General features: G+C 35.3%; 2 protein-coding genes across 3 annotated transcripts in view; one reads left to right on the top strand and one right to left on the bottom strand.

Moving 5' to 3' along the window:
- LOC101882393 (uncharacterized) overlaps nt 1-22591 on the bottom strand; it is a 771022-nt gene that overhangs the window by 277997 nt on the left and 470434 nt on the right. The window lies entirely within an intron of this gene.
- Nucleotides 1447-22591, top strand: part of vwf (von Willebrand factor) — an 81884-nt gene continuing 60739 nt past the window's right edge. Inside the window, exons 1-15 of one of the 2 annotated variants that reach the window (XM_002665310.7) lie at nt 1447-1544; nt 4411-4465; nt 6181-6327; nt 7180-7282; nt 8035-8243; nt 13093-13214; nt 13331-13547; nt 15434-15556; nt 18241-18352; nt 18439-18485; nt 18697-18833; nt 18913-19051; nt 19142-19242; nt 21430-21625; nt 22199-22414. In XM_002665310.7, the coding sequence (XP_002665356.3) occupies nt 4411-4465; nt 6181-6327; nt 7180-7282; nt 8035-8243; nt 13093-13214; nt 13331-13547; nt 15434-15556; nt 18241-18352; nt 18439-18485; nt 18697-18833; nt 18913-19051; nt 19142-19242; nt 21430-21625; nt 22199-22414 (1924 nt within the window). In that variant the 5' untranslated portion in view covers nt 1447-1544. Of the gene's footprint in view, nt 1545-4410; nt 4466-6180; nt 6328-7179; nt 7283-8034; nt 8244-13092; nt 13215-13330; nt 13548-15433; nt 15557-18240; nt 18353-18438; nt 18486-18696; nt 18834-18912; nt 19052-19141; nt 19243-21429; nt 21626-22198; nt 22415-22591 lie in introns of those variants that run through there. The other variant, NM_001281989.1, reaches the window with a different exon arrangement.

Here is a 22591-nt window from a genome sequence, read left to right on the forward strand (position 1 = left end):
ATATACAGTATAATACACTTTAGTATTTACTATAAATTACAACAGCATTTTTTTATGTGGGATAATGCACCCTGTATCCATTGATTATTCTATTTTTACTCATCTTTTACTGTAGTATGGTTGAAAAACCCTAGTATTTTTTCATGTGCATTGATAATCCTCAGTCTCTCTGGATGGACTGAATTCACTAGTGTTTGAGTAAAATGTTAATATCTTTTAAATTCTGTACACTCTAAAAAAAACGATGTTTGCTGTTTGTTCAAACAACTCGAATGAGACTAAAATGAGCTGAAACAACACAATTCTTGAGGTGTTTTTGGGACAACTTAATTGATTTATGTTCAATCCACTAAAAGTCATGGTGCAGTGGAAACAGAATTAATATTGTGTCTGACTCCCATGAGCTTGGAGGACTGCATACATACTGTACATCTCTGCAATGACTCAAATAACTGATTAATAAAGTCATCTGGAACGGCAAAGAAAGCGTTCCTGCAGGACTCTCAGAGTTCATTAAGATTCTTTGGATTCATCTTCAATGCCTCTTCCCTTATCTTACCCCAGACATGCTCAATAATGTTTATGTCTGGTGACTGGGCTGGCCAATCCTGGAGCACCTTGACCTTCTTTGCTTTCAGGAGCTTTGATGTTGAGGCTGAAGTATGAGAAGGAGCGCAGAGCTGCAGAAGAATTTGCCCTCTCCTGTGGTTTTAAATGTAATGGGCAGCACAAATGTCTTGACACCTCAGTCTGTTGATGGTGCCATCTTGCAGATCTCACACGCCCCCATACTGACTGTAACCCCAAACAATGATTTTTCCTTCAACGAACTTGACTGAATCTGAGAATCTTGGTTCCATGTGGGTTCCAATAGGTCTTCTGCAGTATTTGTGATGATTGGGATGCAGCTCAACAGATGATTCATCTAAAAAAAATCGACCTTCTGACACTTTTCCAAATGATCAACTAGAAGTCAAGTTAATTACAACAAGACTTTTGTATAAAAGTATAAAATACACAATTCAAATATTTAAAAAAATCTCATCCTGCCAGAAACTACTTCAGCTGTGTGTTTATAAGAAAATAACTGCACAGCATGAAATGTTCATGGGCCAATCAGAATCAAGCATTCAATAGCTCTATTGTGAGCTTAGTATACGAATGCATAGAGTTCACATGAACACGCACTGAATATCTCTTTCCATGCAAAGTTTTTTTCATTAATAACTCAAAGTGCTGCGGTTTGTGTGCGTGTGTGTGCTGTTTGGCTTGGCACTACTGTCCTCTGTTGGTTTGTCTTATCTGTCTTCACTGCCAGACTAATCCTTCAGTTTCTCTAATGCCCAGACTTCCTCCTATTGTCCTCTGTTAATGAGTTCGAAAAACGGAAATCACACCATCCCTCCCTCTTTCACTTTTATAAAAACGGTTCTTTTCTTAAAGACTGGGCTCCAGTCATGTCTTCAGACGTGTGAGACGCTGGACGAGAAAAACCGCTTCGGAGAATCTGTCGGCGGGAAAATACAGCTGGCCTGAGGTCAAAGGTAATAGGTGTCGATATAGTTTCTGAATAAGCATAGTTTCAGATACTTCTTAAGTTGTGTGCATCTGCATTGAAAAAGTGATTCATTCGGATTTACTCAATTTTAAGATAACTTGTCGCAAACAATTTATATGGGCTCAATTTAAAACAAACAAATTCAGTTTAGTAATTTTTTTTATTTGTTTGTTTAAATTCAGCCTAAATAAGTAAGCGTGTTCAAGCTTTAGTAAAAGAGTGTTGAAATGGTTCCATAACTGTTTGACTGCAAGAACTCAGTGTGTTTCGATAGAAAATCATATCTTTGCTCCTTTAACAGTAAAGACAGGTGTCCCTCAAGGTTCAATTTTGGGGCCAATTTTACTCTTTATTTATATAAATAAACTTGGTAAAGCTGTTGAGTTGGCAAATGTACACTTTTATGCAGACGACACAATTTTTTACACTATGTCTTCATCTATTAAAGTGGCAATAGACTCTTTACAAAATGCTTTCGATTCATTCCAAATGTCTATTAGTTGCTTAAAATTAGTGTTGAATGCAAAAAAAACAACTAAATAAATGATTTTTACACGGTCCATATTATCAATACACGATTTTAAAATTAAAACTTTAAATGGCACACAGATTGAAAAAGTTGCATCTTATAAATATTTATGTGTTTGGCTTGATGTTAAGTTAACTTACAGTTTTCATATTGATAACCTTTTAAAAAACTTAGACGAACATTTAGCATTTAAAAAAATGTTTCTCCTTTGCAGTTTGAAAACGCTTAGTTGCGATCAGTATTGGATTATGAAGAAGATATACTTTACATGCACGTACCTCTGAATGTTTTTAAAAATTGGATATTGTTTATCACAGTGCTTTAAGATTTGTCGCTGGTTCAAGTGCACGCACACAGCACTGTAATTAATATAAAATGACAGAATGGACTTCATTACAGTGAAGGAGAAAACAACATATCTCAGTTTTTATTTTTAAAGCTTTCGTTGGTAAATTACTACAGTAGATATCTAGTTTGTTGGAGTACTGTTTAAATACTTATGATAGTTCAGCCGATATACTCTAAGATGCCATTTTTTCAAACAGTTAGGTCGATCTGCTTCTTTAAGTTTGCTCCATATTTATGGAATGAGCTTCAAGATATACTACAAATGAAATCTGTACCATCTATTGCTATATATTTAAAACTATTTTAAAGACTGTCAATTTAGAACAGTGCACAGGTTTTAACACATGATTATGGTTTATACTATTTTTGTGTGTGTCTGTGTTGTGACATGTATTTTTTGTTTTTTGTAACTCTGTCCTATGCTGCCTGTCTTGACCAGGACTCCCTGGTAGAAGAGACATTCCTGGTTAAATAAATAAATTGCTACCCTAAAATATTAAGTAAATCCGATGAATTATATGAATTAATGTTTTGTGTTAGGTTGCATTTAAAGGGAAAGTTCAACTAAATATGACATTTCTGTCATCATTCACTCATCTTCCACTTGTTCAAAAACTGTTTGTGTTTCTTTCATCTGTTGAACATAAAAGAAGATACTTTGAAAAATGCTGTCTGCTGGCAACCATTGACTTCAGTTGTAATTTTTTACATTTCCCTACTATGAATGATAGTCAATAGGTGCCAGCAACCAGCATTCTTCATAGTATCTGTGTTCAACAAACTCATAAAGGAGAGTAAACTTTAATTTAAAAAAATTGTGTGAACTAACCCTTTAAGGTTTATGTGATGCTATTTAACCATGCACAAATAGAAATATGCCATGTTTGCGAATGTATTATGCTCATTTTTCTCCTTCCCTATATTGTGCTCAGGAATAACAATATTGCTCCTGTGCTGTCTATGTAGAATAGTTGAACTCTCTGACAGATTTGTAGGTGCTCGGAGATTTCTGCTTTGTTTCTCACTTCCAGCTGAACTTTTGCTTGGGCTCTAGCTATTATTTTTTCCCTCACATGCTCACTTCATTGTAATGCTGATTGCCAGAAATTGTGCGTTAGATTAATATATTTCTAAGAAACAAAATTATGGGTATCACAGTGGTGCAGTGGGTAGCACAATCGCCTCACAGCAAGAAGGGTTGCTGGTTTGAGCCTTGGCTGGGTCAGTTGGCATATCTGTGTGGTGTTTGCATGTTCTTCCTGTGATCGCTTGGGTTTCCTCCAGGGGCTCTAGTTTTCCGCACAGTCCAAAGACATGTGGTACAGATGAATTGGGTAAACTAAATTGTCCTTAGTGTATGAGTGTGTATGCATGTTTCCCTGTAATGGGTTGCAGCTAGAAGGGCATTAGCTACGTAAAACATACTTTATGCTGGATAAGTTGGTGGTTCATTCTGCTGTGGCGACCCCAGATAAATAAAGAGACTAAGCCCAAAAGAAAATGAATGAATTCATAAAAGAAACAAAATGGTAAGGTGGCTAAAAATTGCATTGTATTGCTTTTTAAATGCTCTCTGAGTCTTTTTAAAGAGATAGTTTACCCCAAAATGAAAATTCATTCACCGTTTACTCACACTCAAGTGCTAATCGACTGAATTTGTTTCTTCTGTTGAACACAAAACAAGATATTCTGAAGAAAAAAGGTAGCCATTGACATCCATAGGAACAAAAAAACATAGCTGTGTTTCAACATTCTGTAAAATATCTTCTTTTGTGTTCAACAGAAGAAACAAATTTAGTCGAGAACCACTTGAGTGTAAGTAAATGGTGAAGAAATTTTCATCCTTTCCAAACTCAAACGAGTTTTGATCAAGTGAGGATGAGTAAATGGTGGCAGGATGCTCAGTTTTGGGGGAGCTATCCTTTTAATGCAGCACTATAAGGTTTTTATGATTTTTTTCTCTTTCCTTGATCAGATGGAGGCCTGCAAATGGAGCAGAATCATGTGGATTGTCATCTTAAATTTGTCAGGTTAGAGATGTACATGTTTAGATTTCTTCCTATCTGTTGTTTTAATGTGATTATTTTGGAGGAAAGTTACACACCATTTACTCGACTGTTATATATTGAACAGAAATGCTAAAGGACACTGACCTCCATTGTTGGAACAAAATACTATGAGTCAAAGGCAATCAGCTTCCAACATTCTTCAAAGTTAGAGGAATATTACATTTAAATATATGCTTAAAAAGAAAACTTTAAACATTAAATTGTAATACAAATGTATGCATTTTTAACAAAACAAACAAAATCATTTTTTAATGAAAGCCATGTCTTAACTTGAATGAATGAAAGTGAATGAAAATGAAGACTAAAACTATGGGTCAAAAACATGTACAGTGTGTGAACAGAAATAAAAATAATCACAATAAATGAGCAACTAAATGAAACTAGTAACAACAGTTACTGAAAAAACTCTGAAATAAAACAAAAAATAAATGATACGTCTTCGAACTAAAAAAATAAAATGATTTTTGTGGCAGAAAGAAATATGACTTCTGGATAAACTTCTGACAATTCTATATAAATATAAAACATTTGTTCAATCTTTTCTTCATCTGCCAAAAATAAAATAGGGATGTTAAAAATTCAATCTTTAACCCTCTGGGGTCTGAGGTGATTTTGGGGCCCTTAAGATGTTTTGACATGCCCTGATATTTGTGCTTATTTCAGCTACTTATTACATAGTATTGGCCTACATGTATTTTATTTGTATTCAGCACAAGCTGTGCTACAACAATAGGCGAGAAATATTTATGCACATGCTTGCGTTTTTTAGAAAGAAAAAAAAAAATATATATATATATATATATATATATATATATATAGATATATATGTGTATGTATATATATATATATATATATATATATATATATATATATATATATATATATATATATATATATATATATATATATATATATATATATATATATATATATATATATTATGCGTGGTTAGTAGGCTTTGGAGAAAAAATGTAGCTTAAATAAGGTCCACACTGGGTCTACACTAAACATGCCTGAAGAGACCTTTGAGTAATTTGTCTTGTAGGCTAAAACAATTACTTCACAATTATGTAAAATTTATTCTGTTCTCTCATTCAAAGAAAACATTACAATGATTTACATTTTGTAAAGTCTACTTTGGGTCATTTAATAATTCATGAATAATTCCCTCAATTAATTCCCTGGAAAGACAAAAGACACTCCCCCACTGGCTAATGTTCACCCATCAAGGGCATTGTAAAGCAATGTCCAGCTGCAAAAGCTAGCCCAAACTAAACCTTTGTTGTACTACTTGCTGTATTATGACCATGTAAACACTCTAGGTAAGCAATATACAGTGCTCAGCATATATATAATTTTCGTATTTTATATAACATGATATGAACAAATTTCATATTTTTTTAGGTTTAAATTGTATTTGTATGGCGTCTGTTCAAAGTTATATTCCTTTTTATTAGAGTAACACTAACCTTTGCTTTGGTCTACACTAGATGTGTTCTGTTAAATCTGCTATAAACTATAATTAAAACTGAAACTAAGCTAAAGCCATTAACCAAATGAGCTACAACTACATTTTAGTTTTATTGTGCATTTTCAAATAGTACTGAAATAAAAACTCAACCCCCCAAATGTAAAACTATATTACCTTTACTATTGTCTACCTGTTTGTCCTGCAGATTTGCTGTTGGTCGAGGGCTCGGCTCGCTGTAGTCTGTTTAGTCGGCAGCACATACACACATTTGACGGTGTGATTTATGAATTCCCTGGCGACTGCAGCTACATGCTGGCGGGAGATTGCAGGCAGCGAAGCTTCTCCATACTGGGTAAAACACAAAACTCAAATTCAAGCAATTTTTATACTTTCCAAGTGCATTTTCAAACCTATCCAGCAAGTATGGCAAAATAAATTTTAATGCTATTAATAATTTCCCGTACAATCTACAGTAACTTACTGGTTCACCAGTAACTGACTGTAAATCAGTTACAGCAAAATACTGTATTTACATGCACATCTTGCTGTATTTATATTTACAGTATTGTAAAGTTTTACTTTTAAATATATAATAAAATTGTAACGTTGCAACTTTAAAATACAGTAAAATACTACATAACTGTCTTACAGTAATATACAGTTCATATTACAGTTAAACTGTGCAATTTATAAAAATAATTAATAGTGTAAATATACATACTTCATCACATCAGCTGCTTTTTGTTATTGTATTCTATAGTCTAGTTTACTAAGGAAAGATTTTGAGCCCAACATTGAATTATTGCCATTTACTCTCCTATATTGTATGTCATTTACTTGCATCTTAAATGTGTCTTCTTTCATCTTAATTTTATGGTTTATTTAAATTTTAAAATGCACTGATTTAAAAAAGGCAGATCTGTTGACTCCAGTTTTCATTGTGTGCAAAAGCACATTGATTTATTTTATTCAGATAGTTAATGAGTATTAATTAGCAAGATAAATTAGTACAAAAGCAACACATTTAAAATATGAAGCAGTTTCAAAATCGAAGCCCTTTTCAAACCTTACAGGAGATTAAAATTCAAGCATTTTCTAGGATTTCCAGCATCCACACACACAAACAAGCACGCACTCAGTCTCTCATAAACTAAACAAACCATGAGAAAGTTTGTATAAATGCCCACTGTGTGCTTACATCTAGGTGATTTCTCTCATGGAAAGAGGAAAGGAGTGACTGTGTTTCTGGGAGAAATGTTTGAGCTGCACCTCTCTGTGGATGGAACGCTGTCACAAGGAGCAGAGAGGTGAACAATATGAATCTCACAATCAGAATATAAAACAAAATGCTATTGGAATTTCATTACAACACATGCAGAAAAGTATCCAATCCAATAGGGTTGCTCTGGTTTCCCCTACAGTCCAAAGACATGCGCTATAGGTGAATCGAATAATCTAAATTGTCCCTAGTGTGTGTGTGTGTGTGTGTGTGTGTATGTGTGTGTGGGTGTGTGTGAATATGGGTGTTTACCAGTACTGGGTTACAGCTGGAAGAGTATCCGCTGTGTAAAAAAGGCTTGATAAGTTGGCGGTTCATTCCTCTGTGGCGACCCCTGATGAATAAAGCTGAAGGAAAGTGAATGAATGAATGAATATTGCTAACATTAAATAAATAAAAATAAAGTAGACAATTTCTACACTGTAAAAAGCAATTATTTGACTTTACCTAAAAAGTGAGTAAACCACTTGCCTTAGAATGATTAAATAAATGAACTTTGTGCATTATTATAAAAATATGTTACATCATCTTAACAGTTCTAAGTTATTCACTTGTCGCGTTTTTAAAAAATAGCAGGCTTACTCACGTTTTTAAGTAGTTAATCATTATTACAATGTATATAAAATCACTCTGACGCAATTTTATTCGTGTTCAGGCAGTTAAACAGCCTAGTTGGGTCACAATCTCTCCATCATCTGAAACACTACTATAATGATCAACTCTGCTAATCTTTTCACCTGTGTAGCGCTTGTATAAATAAAGATATTTTGTTTGCTTCAGGCTCCCGCTGCCGTATGCATCAAGCTCTGTGTTTGCAGGGTATGAACTGGGCTACGTTCGATTATGGAGCGAAGAGTTTGGATTCTCCATCCGTATAGATCCCTTACATAACATTCAACTAACGCTGGAGAAACGTCACAGCAACCAAACATGTGGCCTCTGTGGGAACTACAACTATCTTGCTGAGGACGAGTACAGCGCACAAGAAGGTCAGATACAACTACACTCCTCAAAATGTGTATCAGTATAAGTAAAAACACAGAAAGCAGATTAAGGAAAGATACTTTGTGCAAAGAAAAGACAAATTGTTAACCCTTTACTGTGCGAGGAACCATAAACACTACCTGAAAAAAAGTCTTGTCATCAATCCCAGTTGTAAGAGCAAAAATAATAGCTTGACTGGAAAAGTGGCAGAAGGTACATTTTTCTGATGAATCATCTGATGATCTGCATCCCAATAATGACAAATACTGCAGAAGACCTATTGGAACCAGCATGGACCCAAAATTCTCACAGAAATCAGTCAAGTTTGGTGAAGGAAAATCATGGTTTGGGGTTACATTCAGAATGGGGTTGTGCAAGAGATCTGCAGAGTGGATGGCAACATCAACAGCCTGAGGTATCAAGATATTTGTGCTGTCCATTACATTACAAACCACAGAAGAGGGCAAATTCTTCAGCAGGATAGTGCAAAGAGGGTCAATGTGCTCCAGGATTGGCCAGCCCAGTCAACAGAAATGAACGTTATTGAGCATGTCTAAGTTAAAATAGAGGAGGAGGTATTGAAGATGAATCCAAGGAATCAGTAAGTTACAAGACTTGTGTCTAAGCAAAGTCGGACCTTACTGTCCTAATTAAATTGTTAAAAATCAAGGGATGATCATATTTTATTTTGGTAAACTAAGCGTAATCTAGAGGCATTTACCTTTCGTAAGCCACTTCTGATACCAAATGATCAACTAGAAGGCAAGTTATTATTTGCCATTCCTAAAACTTGGATAGACGACAAGGCTTTGTAAGGTAGTGTATGGTATTGACATTTATCACAATATACAGTATACATATTTTAATAGTAGTTAAAAAGTCTTGTATTAACCCCTAGCAACACTCCAGTTTTCATGAAGTGTTTTTCAGTCTGGTGGGAAAAAATACACTTCAATAAAAAACACTTTAAAATGTTTCTTTAGTTTTACGTTATCAAGTTTTGTCTGTCTGGTTTAATTTAAATGACGGTTTTATTAATACAGTGCCTATATTCTGAAGCTTTATACAGACAAATTTGTTCATACATAATTTGTCTGAGTATGTACAGCATTTTATTCTACAAAAACTATTCGTTTTCTGTCTCTTTGCACTTTTTGAGTTATGAAGTGATTATAACAGATCTGCCAAATCCCCACTATAAAACAAGTGTTGTCTCTAATATTTAAAAAAGAAAAAAAGAAGAATTTTGAACCTGATTTCATCCAATGCTCTGATTGTTTTTGTGCTAAAAATATATGCGACTGAATGAATATTAAAATAATTAATACCTCATTAAAATACAGTGGGTGACACTTCAAAAGGACCATAACCGCCATGAGTGGCACCGCCACCGCACTAAAGGATTAAGAACGTGTTTTTCAGTAAGAAGAGTTTGCGACTATGGTGCCAGGGGGGACAAAGGGATGGGATGAGAACAGAAATATACAGCTGTCAATACTCATCAATTTGTAAAGAAAGATGAAATAATGAAACAAAGCATTATAATTTCTTCATTAATCATTAAAGAACTTGCTAAAAAGGGTTATTATCATTGTAAACTTGTTAAGCACAATGAGGAGTCATTTTGGAAAGTGAATTAAAAGAAATAAAAGAAATAAAAGTCAACTAAAATGAAAGAACAAACATACATACATACACAAGAAAGTAAATAAGTGAGTAAATAAATAAAGCAGTGTTTTAGCCTAAATATAGTGAGATGTACAGTGCTTGTTATTTTAAAGTGGACTAAAACAGTCAATAAATAAGCCTTTTTATTTACAGTTTTCATTTACATTTTCGTTGTTGATTATTTTTCACATCTTAATTATTGTACATAAATAATAAATGAAAAATTTAAAAGGCCCAAATAATTATTTATTTAAAGACATTACCAGCGAAACACAGAAAAACGGTCCGGCGCATGGTCTAAAGGGCCAGTTGAATGCTAGAAAATTTGCAGAATATGTTTGCAATTCTTAAAGTAATCAATCAACTGGTTTAGTATGATGATAACTACTAGTTGGTTTTTAATGTACTCACCTGCAATACTTATGTTTTAATCTGAGCTGAGGAAGTGACTGGCGTCAATGTTCACCCTGGAGACAAAACATTAGAAAGTTGGAGCTCTTACTCTGTGTGTGTGTGTGTGTGTGTGTCCTGTCATCATTCCATATTGCTGCCTTTGTAGTTGAGGGTGCTCTTATCAGCTGGGTTTAAATTTAGATCACAGGCTTTATCATGAGTGCGCATGATATACAGAGGCAGGGAAAAAAAGGAGACAAAGAAAGAATCAAAGATAAGATGATAACATATCTGAACAGGTGAAGAGTGTTCTTGTCATGTTTCAGCCTAAATATACACAAAAAAGTAAAAATTGTGAGAACGGTAGCAGGGATTTTGTTATTTTGATGACATTGAAGCACTTTTCCAGCACATTTATCAAAACACAAAACAACTAAAAGCATTCATTCATTCATTCATTTTCTTTTCGGCTTAGTCCCTTTATTAATCTGGGGTCGCCACAGCGGAATGAACCGCCAACTTATCCAGCATAAGTTTTCACACAGCGGATGCCCTTCCAGCCGCAACCCATCACTAGGAAACACACACACTCACATACACACTCATTCACACACACACACACACTCATACACTACAGTCAATTTTAACATCCCCAATTCACTTGTACTGCATGTCTTTGGACTTGTGGGGGAAACCGGAGCGCCCGGAGAAAACCCACGCGAACATGGGGAGAACATGCATACTCCACATAGAAACGCCAACTCGGCTCGAACCAGCGACCTTCTTACTGTGATGCAAACGTGCTACCCACTGCGCCACCGTGTTGCCCCTACTAAAATAACCATAAATAAAATAAAACAAATAATAATTTCATATTTCACTATTAAAATAATTAAAAATGACAATAAAATACTTTTCACACTATGATCAAGACAAATACAGTATTATAAAATATTCAAATATTTAATTTAAAATAGGTTTATTCAGAAATTATTCTAATAAGCTGATTTGATTTTTAGGAAACATTTTGATTACACTTTATTTTAAGGTGTCCTTGTTAAGGTAAAACTATCCATGTACTTATATGATTAGGGTTAGAATTCTGTTTAGGTTATTATATAATTGTCTTTTACTATATTAAGTACAGTACATGGAACATGTGTAACAAGGACACCTTAAAATAAAGTGTTACCGATATTTTTCTTATTATTATGCTGCTTAAGATAATCCCTAATACACTGTAAAAAGCAATTAGTTACTTTACTTAAAAATTAAGTCAAATCATTGTGATTTGTAACTTTTAACTTGTAATAATAATAATAATAATAATAATAATAATAATAATGATAATAATAATAATAATAATAGATTTTATTTATAATGCACTTTTCTAAAACCCAAAGCGCTACAACAACAGAGAAATCAAACATGCAATAAAATACAAGTATACATTAAAACTAGCAAGTGTGGAGGCATTGTAGCATTTGTAGTCACAAAGGCAGTGTCTCTTTGAAATACTACTACTACTACTACTACTACTACTAATAATAAAAAATAATAATAAAGCATATATGCAGACAAATTTCCTAAAAAAAATGAGCAGACCATGTTCTCAACATATTTTTACACACTGTAAAAAACAATCTGTAAAATTTACGATAAAAAAACGACAGCTGTGGTTACCGACATTTCTTAATTTAACGATAGGTTATCGCATTTTGTACTATTTTTGTGGTCATAAACCAATGTTTTAAAGAACTAACATCTGCACAACTTTGAAACACAGACAAAAACAACCATAAGCAGGTGTGGATGGGAAAGTAATATAAAGAACCAAAGCTCATCCCAAAAACATACTAATATATAGAAGTTGCTTGCACGTCATGATTTTGCCACAATGCAATCCTGGATAACCATCTGTGTCGATCCCGGAACATCATTTTTGTTAAAAAAAAATTTAATCCATACCTATTCCCTACCCCTAAACCCAACCATAACTGTAAATTATTCCCAAAACCAGAGGGAATAATAGTTGGATAACAATCATGTAGATGTGCATAATCCTAACCGTAAACCTACACTTAACATTAACAGTAAACATATCCCTTAATTCTGATTGGCTGATTGGAATGTCGTTCCAGGATCAACACAGATGTTATTGCAGGAACATGTCCTACTTGGTGAAATCAGGTTGGCGAAAAGTTGCACAGTATCATTCACACAACTAAAAAACACTACGATGTACAGTAACACACATGACTCTAAAGTAATCCAATAAACATTATTTAGCAATATTAGATGTAACATAACTCTAATGTAGGGGCAACACGGTGGCTCAGTGGTTAGCAGAAGAAGGTTGCTGGTTCAAGTCCTGGCTGGAGTTTGCATGTTCTCCCCGTGTTGGCATGGGTTTCCTCCGGGTGCTCCGGTTTCCCCCACAGTCCAAAGACATGCGGTATAGATGAATTAAATAAGCTTAATTGGCTGAAGTGTATGTGTGTGAATGACTGTGGATGGATGGAAGGGCGTCTGCTGTGTAAAACATATGCTGGATAAGTTGGTGGTTCATTCCGCTGTGGTGACCTTTGATTAATAAAGGGACTAAGCCGCAAGAAAATTAATAAATGAATAACTTTAATGTGCTTAATGTCAACAAAAAATCATAAAAGGTGAAGTGTCATGCAAGGAATATTAGGAAAGTTAGTTTCCATCTTAAGCATTTTTACAGGTTTTGAGTGTTGAAATCAGAGGCAATTTTTAATGTGTATCGTATATGTGTGTGTGTGTGTTCAGGTTTTTTGACAGATGATCCTTACGACTTTGCGAACTCATGGGCCATGAAAGGAGCAGATGAACCCTGTAAACGTGTGCTTCCACCATCTCAAAGCTGCAACAGCACTGGAGAATCAACCAAAGTCAGACGCTCACCTGCAACACAAAAACAGCCTCATCTCATCATACACACTCCTCTACTGTACTGTATGTGAGATATTTCTGAATGTGTGTGTGTGTGTGTGCATGTGTGTTTCAGGATCAGATGTCTGCATGTGAGTCTATGCGCAGCTCTGTACTCTTCATGCACTGTGCTCATCTGGTGGATCCAGCTGCGTTTGTGTCCGTCTGTGAGTCTGATGTGTGCCACTGCAGTGCCGGAAAGGAGTGTGTGTGTCAGGCCATGCTGGAATACAGCCGAGCCTGTGCCAGTCGAGGCATTACACTGTCCAACTGGCACACACAGAGCCAGTGCTGTGAGTAATGCATATGTGTTTATTTTCATGTGTATATGTAAATTATTATATATATATATATATATATATATATATATATATATATATATATATATATATATATATATATATATATATATATATATATATATATATATATATATATATATTAATATGTGTGTGTGTGTGTGTGTGTGTGTGTGTGTGTGTGTGTGTGTGTTTGTGTTTGACACAAAGCTGAATGTTTCACATACAATCACCGGCCACTTTATTAGGTACACCTTTCCAACTGCTCATCAACACCTGTTTTTAATCCGCCAATTAAATGGCAGGAACTCAATGCATTTAGGCAAGTAGACAAGACGATCTGCGGCAGTTCAAACCGAGCATCAGAATAGGGAAGAAAGGGGATTTAAGTGACTTTGAACGTGGCATGGTTGTTGGTGCCAGACCGGCTGGTCAGAGTATTTCAAAAACTGCTGATCTACTGGGATTTTCATGCACAACCATCTCTAGGGTTTACAGAGAATGGTCTGAAAAAAAGAAAATATCCAGTAAGCAGCAGTTCTGTGGGCACAAATGCCTTGTTGATGCCAGAGGTCAGAGGAGAATGGCCAGACTGGTTTGAGCTGATAGAAAGGCAACAGTAACTCAAATAACCACTCGCTACTACCGAGGTCTGCAGAAGAGCATCTCTGAACACACAACACGTCCAACCTTGAGGCAGATGGGCTACAGCAGCAGAAGACCACAGTGGGTGCCACTCCTGTCAGCTAAGAACAGGAAACTGAGGCTACAATTTGCACAGGCTCACCAAAATTGGACAACAGAAGATTGGAAAAACGTTGCCTGGTCTGATGAGTTTCCATTTCTGCTGCGACATTTGTATGGTAGGCTCAGAAATCAGAATTTCACATTAACAACATGAATGCATGGATCAATCCTGCTTTGTATCAACGGTTCAGGCTGCTGGTGGTGGTGTAATGGTGTGGGATATATTTTCTTGGCACACTTTGAGCCCATTAGTACAAATTGAGCATCATGGCAATGCCACAGTCTACCTGAGTATTGTTGCTGACCATGTCCATACCTTCATGACCACAGTGTACCCATCTTCTGATGGCTACTTCCAGCAAGATATCGCATCATGCCATTAAGCTTGAATCATCTCAGACTGATTTCTTGAACATGACAATGAGTTCACTGAACTTAAATGGCCTCCACAGTCAACAGATCTCGATCCAATAAAGCACCTTTGGGATGTAATGAAACGGGAGATTTACATCATGGATGTGCAGCCAACAAATCCGCTGCAACTGTACCAAACCAGTACCTTAAGGCATTAAGGGATTAGGCAGTTCTGAATTCAAAATGAGGTCCAAACCAGTACAAGTAAGGTGTACCTAATAAAGTGGCCGGTGAGTGTAATTTTCCAATCTTTTGTCACGTCCAGAAATCAGAAAACATTCTTCAAATAATCATTCTAATATGGATTTTTCTAATATAAATTATAATTAAATCATGTTTATTAATTTTTAATTAAAAAAATTAAAATTAAAAATAAAAATAACAGCATTTAAAAAAAACTAACATTATAAAAATTGTTACATTTACTTTTAATTAATTTATGTGTCTTTATTTAAAAGTGTAAACAATGAACGATATTTTGAACTTCTGTACTTTAGCTAAAATTTTACATATATTTCTATAATAAATGTTTCTTGAAAATTTTGAAACAAAATTTTGTTTAAATCACAACAGTAAGTTGTACATATCTTTTTGCAAAATGTATTTTTGACCAAATAAATGTGGCCTTGTTAAGCAGAAGACGCATCTGAAATGGCGTAAATACTTTAAATCTTATATTATTTACTAACTTCACATACTGTACATTTCTGTTTGCTCAGCCCCTAAGTGTCCTGTTGGCATGGAGTACAGCGACTGCACCCCGACCTGCTCCACTTCCTGTCAGAATGTGAACATACAGGAGGTCTGCAAAGAGGAGTGTGTCGACGGCTGCATCTGCCCAGGTGAAAGAAATACTTCACTTAGTCTACACATACTTTTTATGACCTCTCTCATGTCATGCAGGTTTTTACTAATTATTCTTTATTTGACAGTGTCTTTATTTCAATGTAACTGCACATTTAATTGCAAAGCAACATTAACCTATAAATAGTGATATGTAGATATAAATATGCATAATTGTTTTGTAATTACTATAATAATGATCCTACATAGGAAGTTTAACTAAAATAAACAGGCTACTTTTAAAAACACCAAGTCTTCGCCAACCTTTCCAAGTTTAAATCTACCGTGACGTCTAATTTAATAAAACATAAAAATTCTGCCATAGAAACAAGTCATTTTATAAATATAATTCATTTCTGTGATCTACACCTCAGAAACGTCTATTTGATGTTTGTGTTTACATCTGGAACACATGTTTTTTTTTATAGTGTTTGCTCATCCTGAAACATATATTAGATGTCTTTTTTGTGAGGTTAAATAGACATTTAGAATATGTATTTAAGATGTTTGAAAGATGTTTATCAGACCTATGAACACATCAGATGTTTTTAAACCAAACAGTCTTTAAAATACATCCTGTGGACGTATTGGTGCTCTTTTTTTCTCCTGATGTCTGGTTGATGTTTGTGTTTACATATGAAGGACACATTGATTATTAAAGACTTTGCTTAACTCCAAAACATCTGTTATAGACGTCTAGTTTTAGTTGTTCAATAGATGTTAGGAATATGTATTTAAGATGTTTTCAAGGTGTTTATCTGAAATTTAACCACAACAGATGTTTTCCAGACCAAACAATCTTTAAAATACATCTTGCTGATATAACCTTGATGTCTATTTGATGTTCCTGAGATGTCTATTTATGTGTTTACATATAAAAGACATATTTATTAGAGCATTTGCTAAACTGGAACACGTTTATTAGACATCTACTTTTAGACATTAAAAAGACCTTTAGAATATGTCTTTAATATGTTTAAAATGGGTACAGCAGATCTTTTAAAGACCTTTATCAGACCTGTGAACACATCAGATGTTTTCCAGACCTAACAATCTTAAAAATACATCCTGCAGACGTATATGTCCTTTCTGGGACCTTGATGTCTATTTAATGTCACTGAGATGTCTATTTGAGGTTTGTGTTTACATATGGAAGACATATTTAATATTGGAGAGTTTGCTCAACTCCAAAACGTATGTTAGACATCTAGTTTCAGATGTTTAATAGATGGTTAGAATATGTATTTAAGATGTTTTAAAGACGTTTATAAGAAATTTAAACACAGCAGATTTTTCCCAAACCAAACAATCTTTAAAATACATCTTTCAGATGTATGTGTGCTCTTGTGGACCCTGATGTCTATTTGATGTCCCTGAGATGCCTATTTGATGTTTGTGTTTACATATGGAAGACACAATTATTAATATAGACTTTGCTCAACTGCAAAACATCTATTAGATATCTAGTTTGAGACGTTAAATAGACATTTAGTGTTTAATATGTTTAAAATTAGTACAACAGACCTTTTAAAGACCTTTTCAGACCTGTGAACACATCAGTTGTTTTCCAGACCAGACAATCTTCAAAATACATCCTGCAAATGTAAATGTCCTTTCTGGGACCCTGATGTCTATTTGATGTTCCTGAGATGTCTATTTGATGTTTGTGTTTATATATGGAAGAGACATTTATTATTAGAGACATTGCTCAACTCCAAAATATCTATTAGACATCTAGTTTCAGATGTTCAGTAGGTGTTTACAATATGTATTTAAGGTGTTTTAAAGACGATTATGTGTTTATCTGACATTTGAACACAGCAGATGTTTTCCAGACCAAACCACCATGCATATTGCTGATGCAAGTGTGCTCTTTTGGACCCTTATGTCTATTTGATGTCCCTGAGATGTCTATTTGACGTTTGTGTTTACATATGAAAGAGCCATTTATTATTAGAGCATTTGCTCAACTGCAAAACATCTATTAGATATTTAATTTCAGACATTAAAAAGACATTTAAAATAGGTCTTTTAAAGGCAGACCTTTTAAAGACCTTTATCAGACCTGTAAAAACAGCAGCTCTTTCCAGACCAAAAAAAAACTTTTAAATACATCTTATGTATAAGTACATGATGTATAAGTGCTTTCTGGGACCCTGATGTCTATTTGATGTCCCTGAGATGTCTTTTTGATGTTTGTGTTTATATATGGAAGACATAATGTCTATTAGACATCTGCCTATTAGACATAACGCAAAATGTCTATTAGAAATCTATTTTCAGACTTTAAATAAACATTTAGGATATGTATTTAAGATCCTTAAAAGACGTTCATCAGACATTTGAACACAGCAGATATTTTCCAGACTAAGCAATACATATGGGAGACACATTTATTATTAGAGTGTTGGCTCAACTGCAAAATGTCTATTAGACATCTAGTTTCAGACGTTAAATAGACATTCAAAATATGTCTTAACTATGCTTAAAAATAGTACAGCAAACCTTTTAAAGACCTTTATCAGACTTGTGAACAGAGCAGCTCTTTCCAGACCAAAAAATCTTTTAAATCTCGCAGTCGTTTGTGTGCTATCTGGGAATGCAAAAGATGCTCAGCATGACTGGTTATTTTTGTAGCCTACCTCTTCCTGCTCAGTGATGAATGTGTGAATGTGTTTGTCAGCGGGGAAGGTGCTGGATGGCGATCGCTGTGTTGACGTGTCTCAGTGCTCCTGCACGCATGCGGGACGGCGATACCCTCCTGCCTCCTACATATCTCAGGACTGCAACACATGGTGAGACACTGTAACACAAACATACAGTAAAAGAACAGTAGATTCAAATATGTGTGACAATCACTTAAAATCACTTTAACTTTCAGCGTCTGTCGGCATGGATCATGGGAATGCACTAATGAAGGATGTCCTGGTAAGCAAATATTTACAGTTGAAGCCAAAATCATTAGCTCTCCAGTGAAATCTATTATATTTATTAGGCTCTTCACGTTTGAGTTGAGATTACGTTAAACTTTGAATTGAAAATTGACATTTCTAACAACTTCATGGGAACTTTGGGGGGGGGGGGGAGTAATATTTTAAATAAAAAATTCTGATTCATTTTGTCCTCTTTCTATCTATAGGTGAGTGTTTGGTGACAGGACAGTCGCATTATAAGACCTTTGACAACAAATTCTTCACCTTCAGTGGGATTTGTCACTATCTGCTTGCTAAAGACTGCCAGAGCAACTCTTTTTCTGCCGTCATTGAGACTGCACAGGTCAGTTTCTTTCATCACACTGTCGTATTTGTTTTTTGGTAGTTTGGTTGTGCTTATGTTTGTGCATCCCTGTACAAAGTGTGCTGATGATCAAGATGCCATCTGCACACGCTCAATAACACTGAGGTTCAAGGATCTGGCCAATCAGACGGTTCACCTTAAACATGGGGGAGTGGTCTCTGTTGATGGAATGGATGTGCAAACACCCTTAATTAATGGTTTGTCAACATGCAATAATGCATACATAATTCACACTGCTGAATTATTTAGATGTTATGTAATGAGAATAAGTGTTTGTGTGTTTGTAGGTCCCCTGAGAATCCAGAATACCGTGTTGTCATCTGTGAGACTGCGTTATGGACATGATTTACATCTGGATTGGGACGGCAGAGGACGTGTTTTGCTCAGGGTAAATGTGGCCTGTTAAAAAAACAGGCTTTGGAAGCTTAACTCGGTCAAGTTTAAGGGGTTAGTTCACCAAGAAATGAAAATGACCTCATTATTTAATCTCCATTGTGTAGTTTTTAAAACCTTTTTCTGGTCTCTTTCTGCTGTTAAGCACAAAATAAGATATTTTGAAGAATGCTGGTTTCTGGCACCCACTGACCTTCATTGTAGGACACAAAATATTTTGTAAGCCAGCAACCAGCAACATTCTTCATAATGTGTTTAACAGAAGAAAGAAACTCAAATAGGTTTCGAATAAGGGTGAGTAAACGACAACATTTAAATTTTTGGGTGAACTATCCCTTTAAAGCCAATCTAAATAATAGCTCAATGTTTACAGAAAAACTTTAGAAAATTACAAAACTTTGTAATTATTAAATTAGTTAAAGCTATAAAAATCTAAAAAACTAAATCAAAACTAAAAATTATTCCCATATATAATTATTTTTTAGATATTCTTTTTTTTTTGTATAATATTTTATAACATATACACTTACTGGCCACTTTATTAGGTACACCTTACTAGTACCGGGTTGGACCCCATTTTGCCTCCAGAACTGCCTTAATACTTTGTGGCATAAATTTAACAAGGTACTGGAAATATTCCTCAGAGATTTTACTTCATATAACCATGATAGCATCACGCAGTTGCTGCAGATTTGTCGGCTGCACATCCATGATGCTAATCTCCCAATCCACCACATCCCCAAGGAGCTCTTTTGGATTGACATCTGATGATTGTGGAGGCCATTTGAGTACAGTGAACTCATTGTCTTGTTCAAGAAACCAGTCTAAGATGATTCACGCTTTATGACATGGTGCTTTATCCTGCTGGAAATAGCCATCAGAAGATGGGTACACTGTGGTCATAAAGGGATGGACAGCAACAATATTCAGGTAGGCTGTGCTGTTGACACAATGCTCAATTGGTACTGATGGGCCCAAAGTGTGCCAAAAAAAATATCCCCCACACTATTACACCACCACCAGCAGCCTGAACCACTGATACAAGGCAGGATGGATCCATGCTTTTATGTTGTTAACGCCAAATTCTGACCCTACCACCTGAATGTCACCGCAGAAATCGAGACCCATCAGACCAGGCAATGTTTTTCCAATCTTCTATTGTCAAATTTTGGTGAGCCTGTGTGAACTGTAGCCTCAGTTTCCTGTTCTTAGCTGTCAGTAGTGGCACCCGGTGTGGTTTTGCTGTAGCCCATTCACCTTAAGGTTGGACGTGTTGTGCATTCAGAGATGCTCTTCTGCATACCTCGGTAGTAGCGAGTGGTTATTTGAGTTACTGTTGCCTTTCTATCGGCTGAAACCATTCTGGCCATTCTCCTCTGAAAATCCCAGTAGATCAGCAGTTTCTGAAATACTCAGACCAGCCCGTCTGGCACCAACAACCATGCCACATTCAAAGTTACTTAAATCACCTTTCTTCCCCATTCTAATGCTCGGTTTGAACTGCAGCAGATCATCTTGACCATGTCTACATGCCTAAATGCATTAAGTTGCTGCCATGTGATTGGCTGATTAGAAAAGTGAGTTAACGAGCAGTTGGGCAGATGTACCTAATAAAGTGGCCGGTTAGTGTAAATATTCAGTTCCAAAATTTTTTCTTTCCATTATTAATTTAAAAATATTAAATAGGGCTTTCAAGCATCTTAAGGGGTAAAAAAGTGGTGCACATCACTAGCAATATGATTTAAAAATCTTGTGTGACAAGACTTTTTATTGCTGTTTATACAGTATAGTTACACTGATTGACATTATTTTCATGATGTCTTCTTTAAATTATGGGAATGTATTATAGTCATTAGTTTCTATTAAAAATAATTCAACATTCTAAACGATAAAGGAATTTTGAATTCAACCACTTGAACCAACTTGATTTTGCTAATAAACAGCTTCACCCACTCCTTTACACATTAAACTGGATTTAGCTGGATCTGATGTGGTGTGTTCTGAGAATGCTGGGAGTTTCAGACATAAAGCACAAACAATTCTCATGCACATAAATACACAACAGAGCCTGTCTACAAAATGTTGAACGTTTCAAATATTCTATCGCTGCAAACTGAAATGTGAGCATATGTGTGTGTGTGTGTGTGTGTGTGTGTGTGTGTGTGTGTGTGTGTATTTGCAGCTAAAACCAGCCTATGCTGGGCAAATGTGCGGCTTGTGTGGTAATTACAATGGTAACCAGGGAGACGACTTCTTAACAGTGGGCGGGCTGGTGGAGACACGCGTGGAGGCATTCGGCAACTCGTGGAAGATGAACGCAGACTGTGATGATGTGCAGATGCAAAACTCTGATCCCTGCAGCTTAAACCCAAAGAGAGGTACAGACACACACACATGCCACAACGTGAACAAACATTCAACATTAACAGAGCGAGGAATTGTTCACAGTATTTCCCATAATATTTTTTCTTCTGGAGAAAGTCTTATTTGTTTTATTTCGGCAGAAATAAAAGCAGTTTTTATTCTCATTTTAACCATTTTAAGGTCAAAAATATTAGCCCCCTTAAGCAATTTCTTTTTTGATTGTTTACAGAACATCTATCATACAATAACTTGCCTAATTACCCTAACTTGCCTAGCTAACCTACTTTAATTAACCTTGTTATGTCTTTATTCTCAATACTAGAATCTTGAAAAATATCTAGTGAAATATTATTCACTGTCATCATGGCAAAGATAAAAGAAATTATTAAAACTATAATGTTAAGCATTAAGATTAAACAGTTAATGTTAAACAGAAATTAAGTTAAAAAAAATTCAGGAGGGCTAATAATTCTGACTTTAACTGTATGTGTATATAATGCAATGTACTGTTTACATATGCACTAAACACTAGAGGGCAACAAAGACCAGCAGGAAAGATTTTAATGTTTTGGTATGTGTGTCTGCAGTGCGTTTTGCAGAAGAGGCCTGTGCTGTGCTGCTCTCCATGAAGTTCGAACCCTGTCATTATATGGTGAACCCTGAGCCGTATGTGAAGAACTGCCGCTATGATGTGTGCGCATGCGCAGATGGTCAGGAGTGTCTGTGTGACGCTGTGAGCAGTTATGCAGTCGCGTGCGCAGCCAGAGGAGTGCTGGTCAACTGGAGGAGTCACGGATACTGTGGTATATATGCTGTATATACTGTAAATATAGAGATTTGGGGTTCATAACTAATAACTGTATTTCGAGTCAGATATGTAAAAAACATCCAAACAAATACTTTAATTTTGTCTTATCACACTTTATTTAATAAAGGTAACGTTACTGTATGTCGCAGTTCCTCCAAGATTTAGCTATAAA

Source organism: Danio rerio, chromosome 18, assembly GCF_049306965.1.
Source record: "Danio rerio strain Tuebingen ecotype United States chromosome 18, GRCz12tu, whole genome shotgun sequence".
NCBI lineage: Eukaryota > Metazoa > Chordata > Actinopteri > Cypriniformes > Danionidae > Danio > Danio rerio.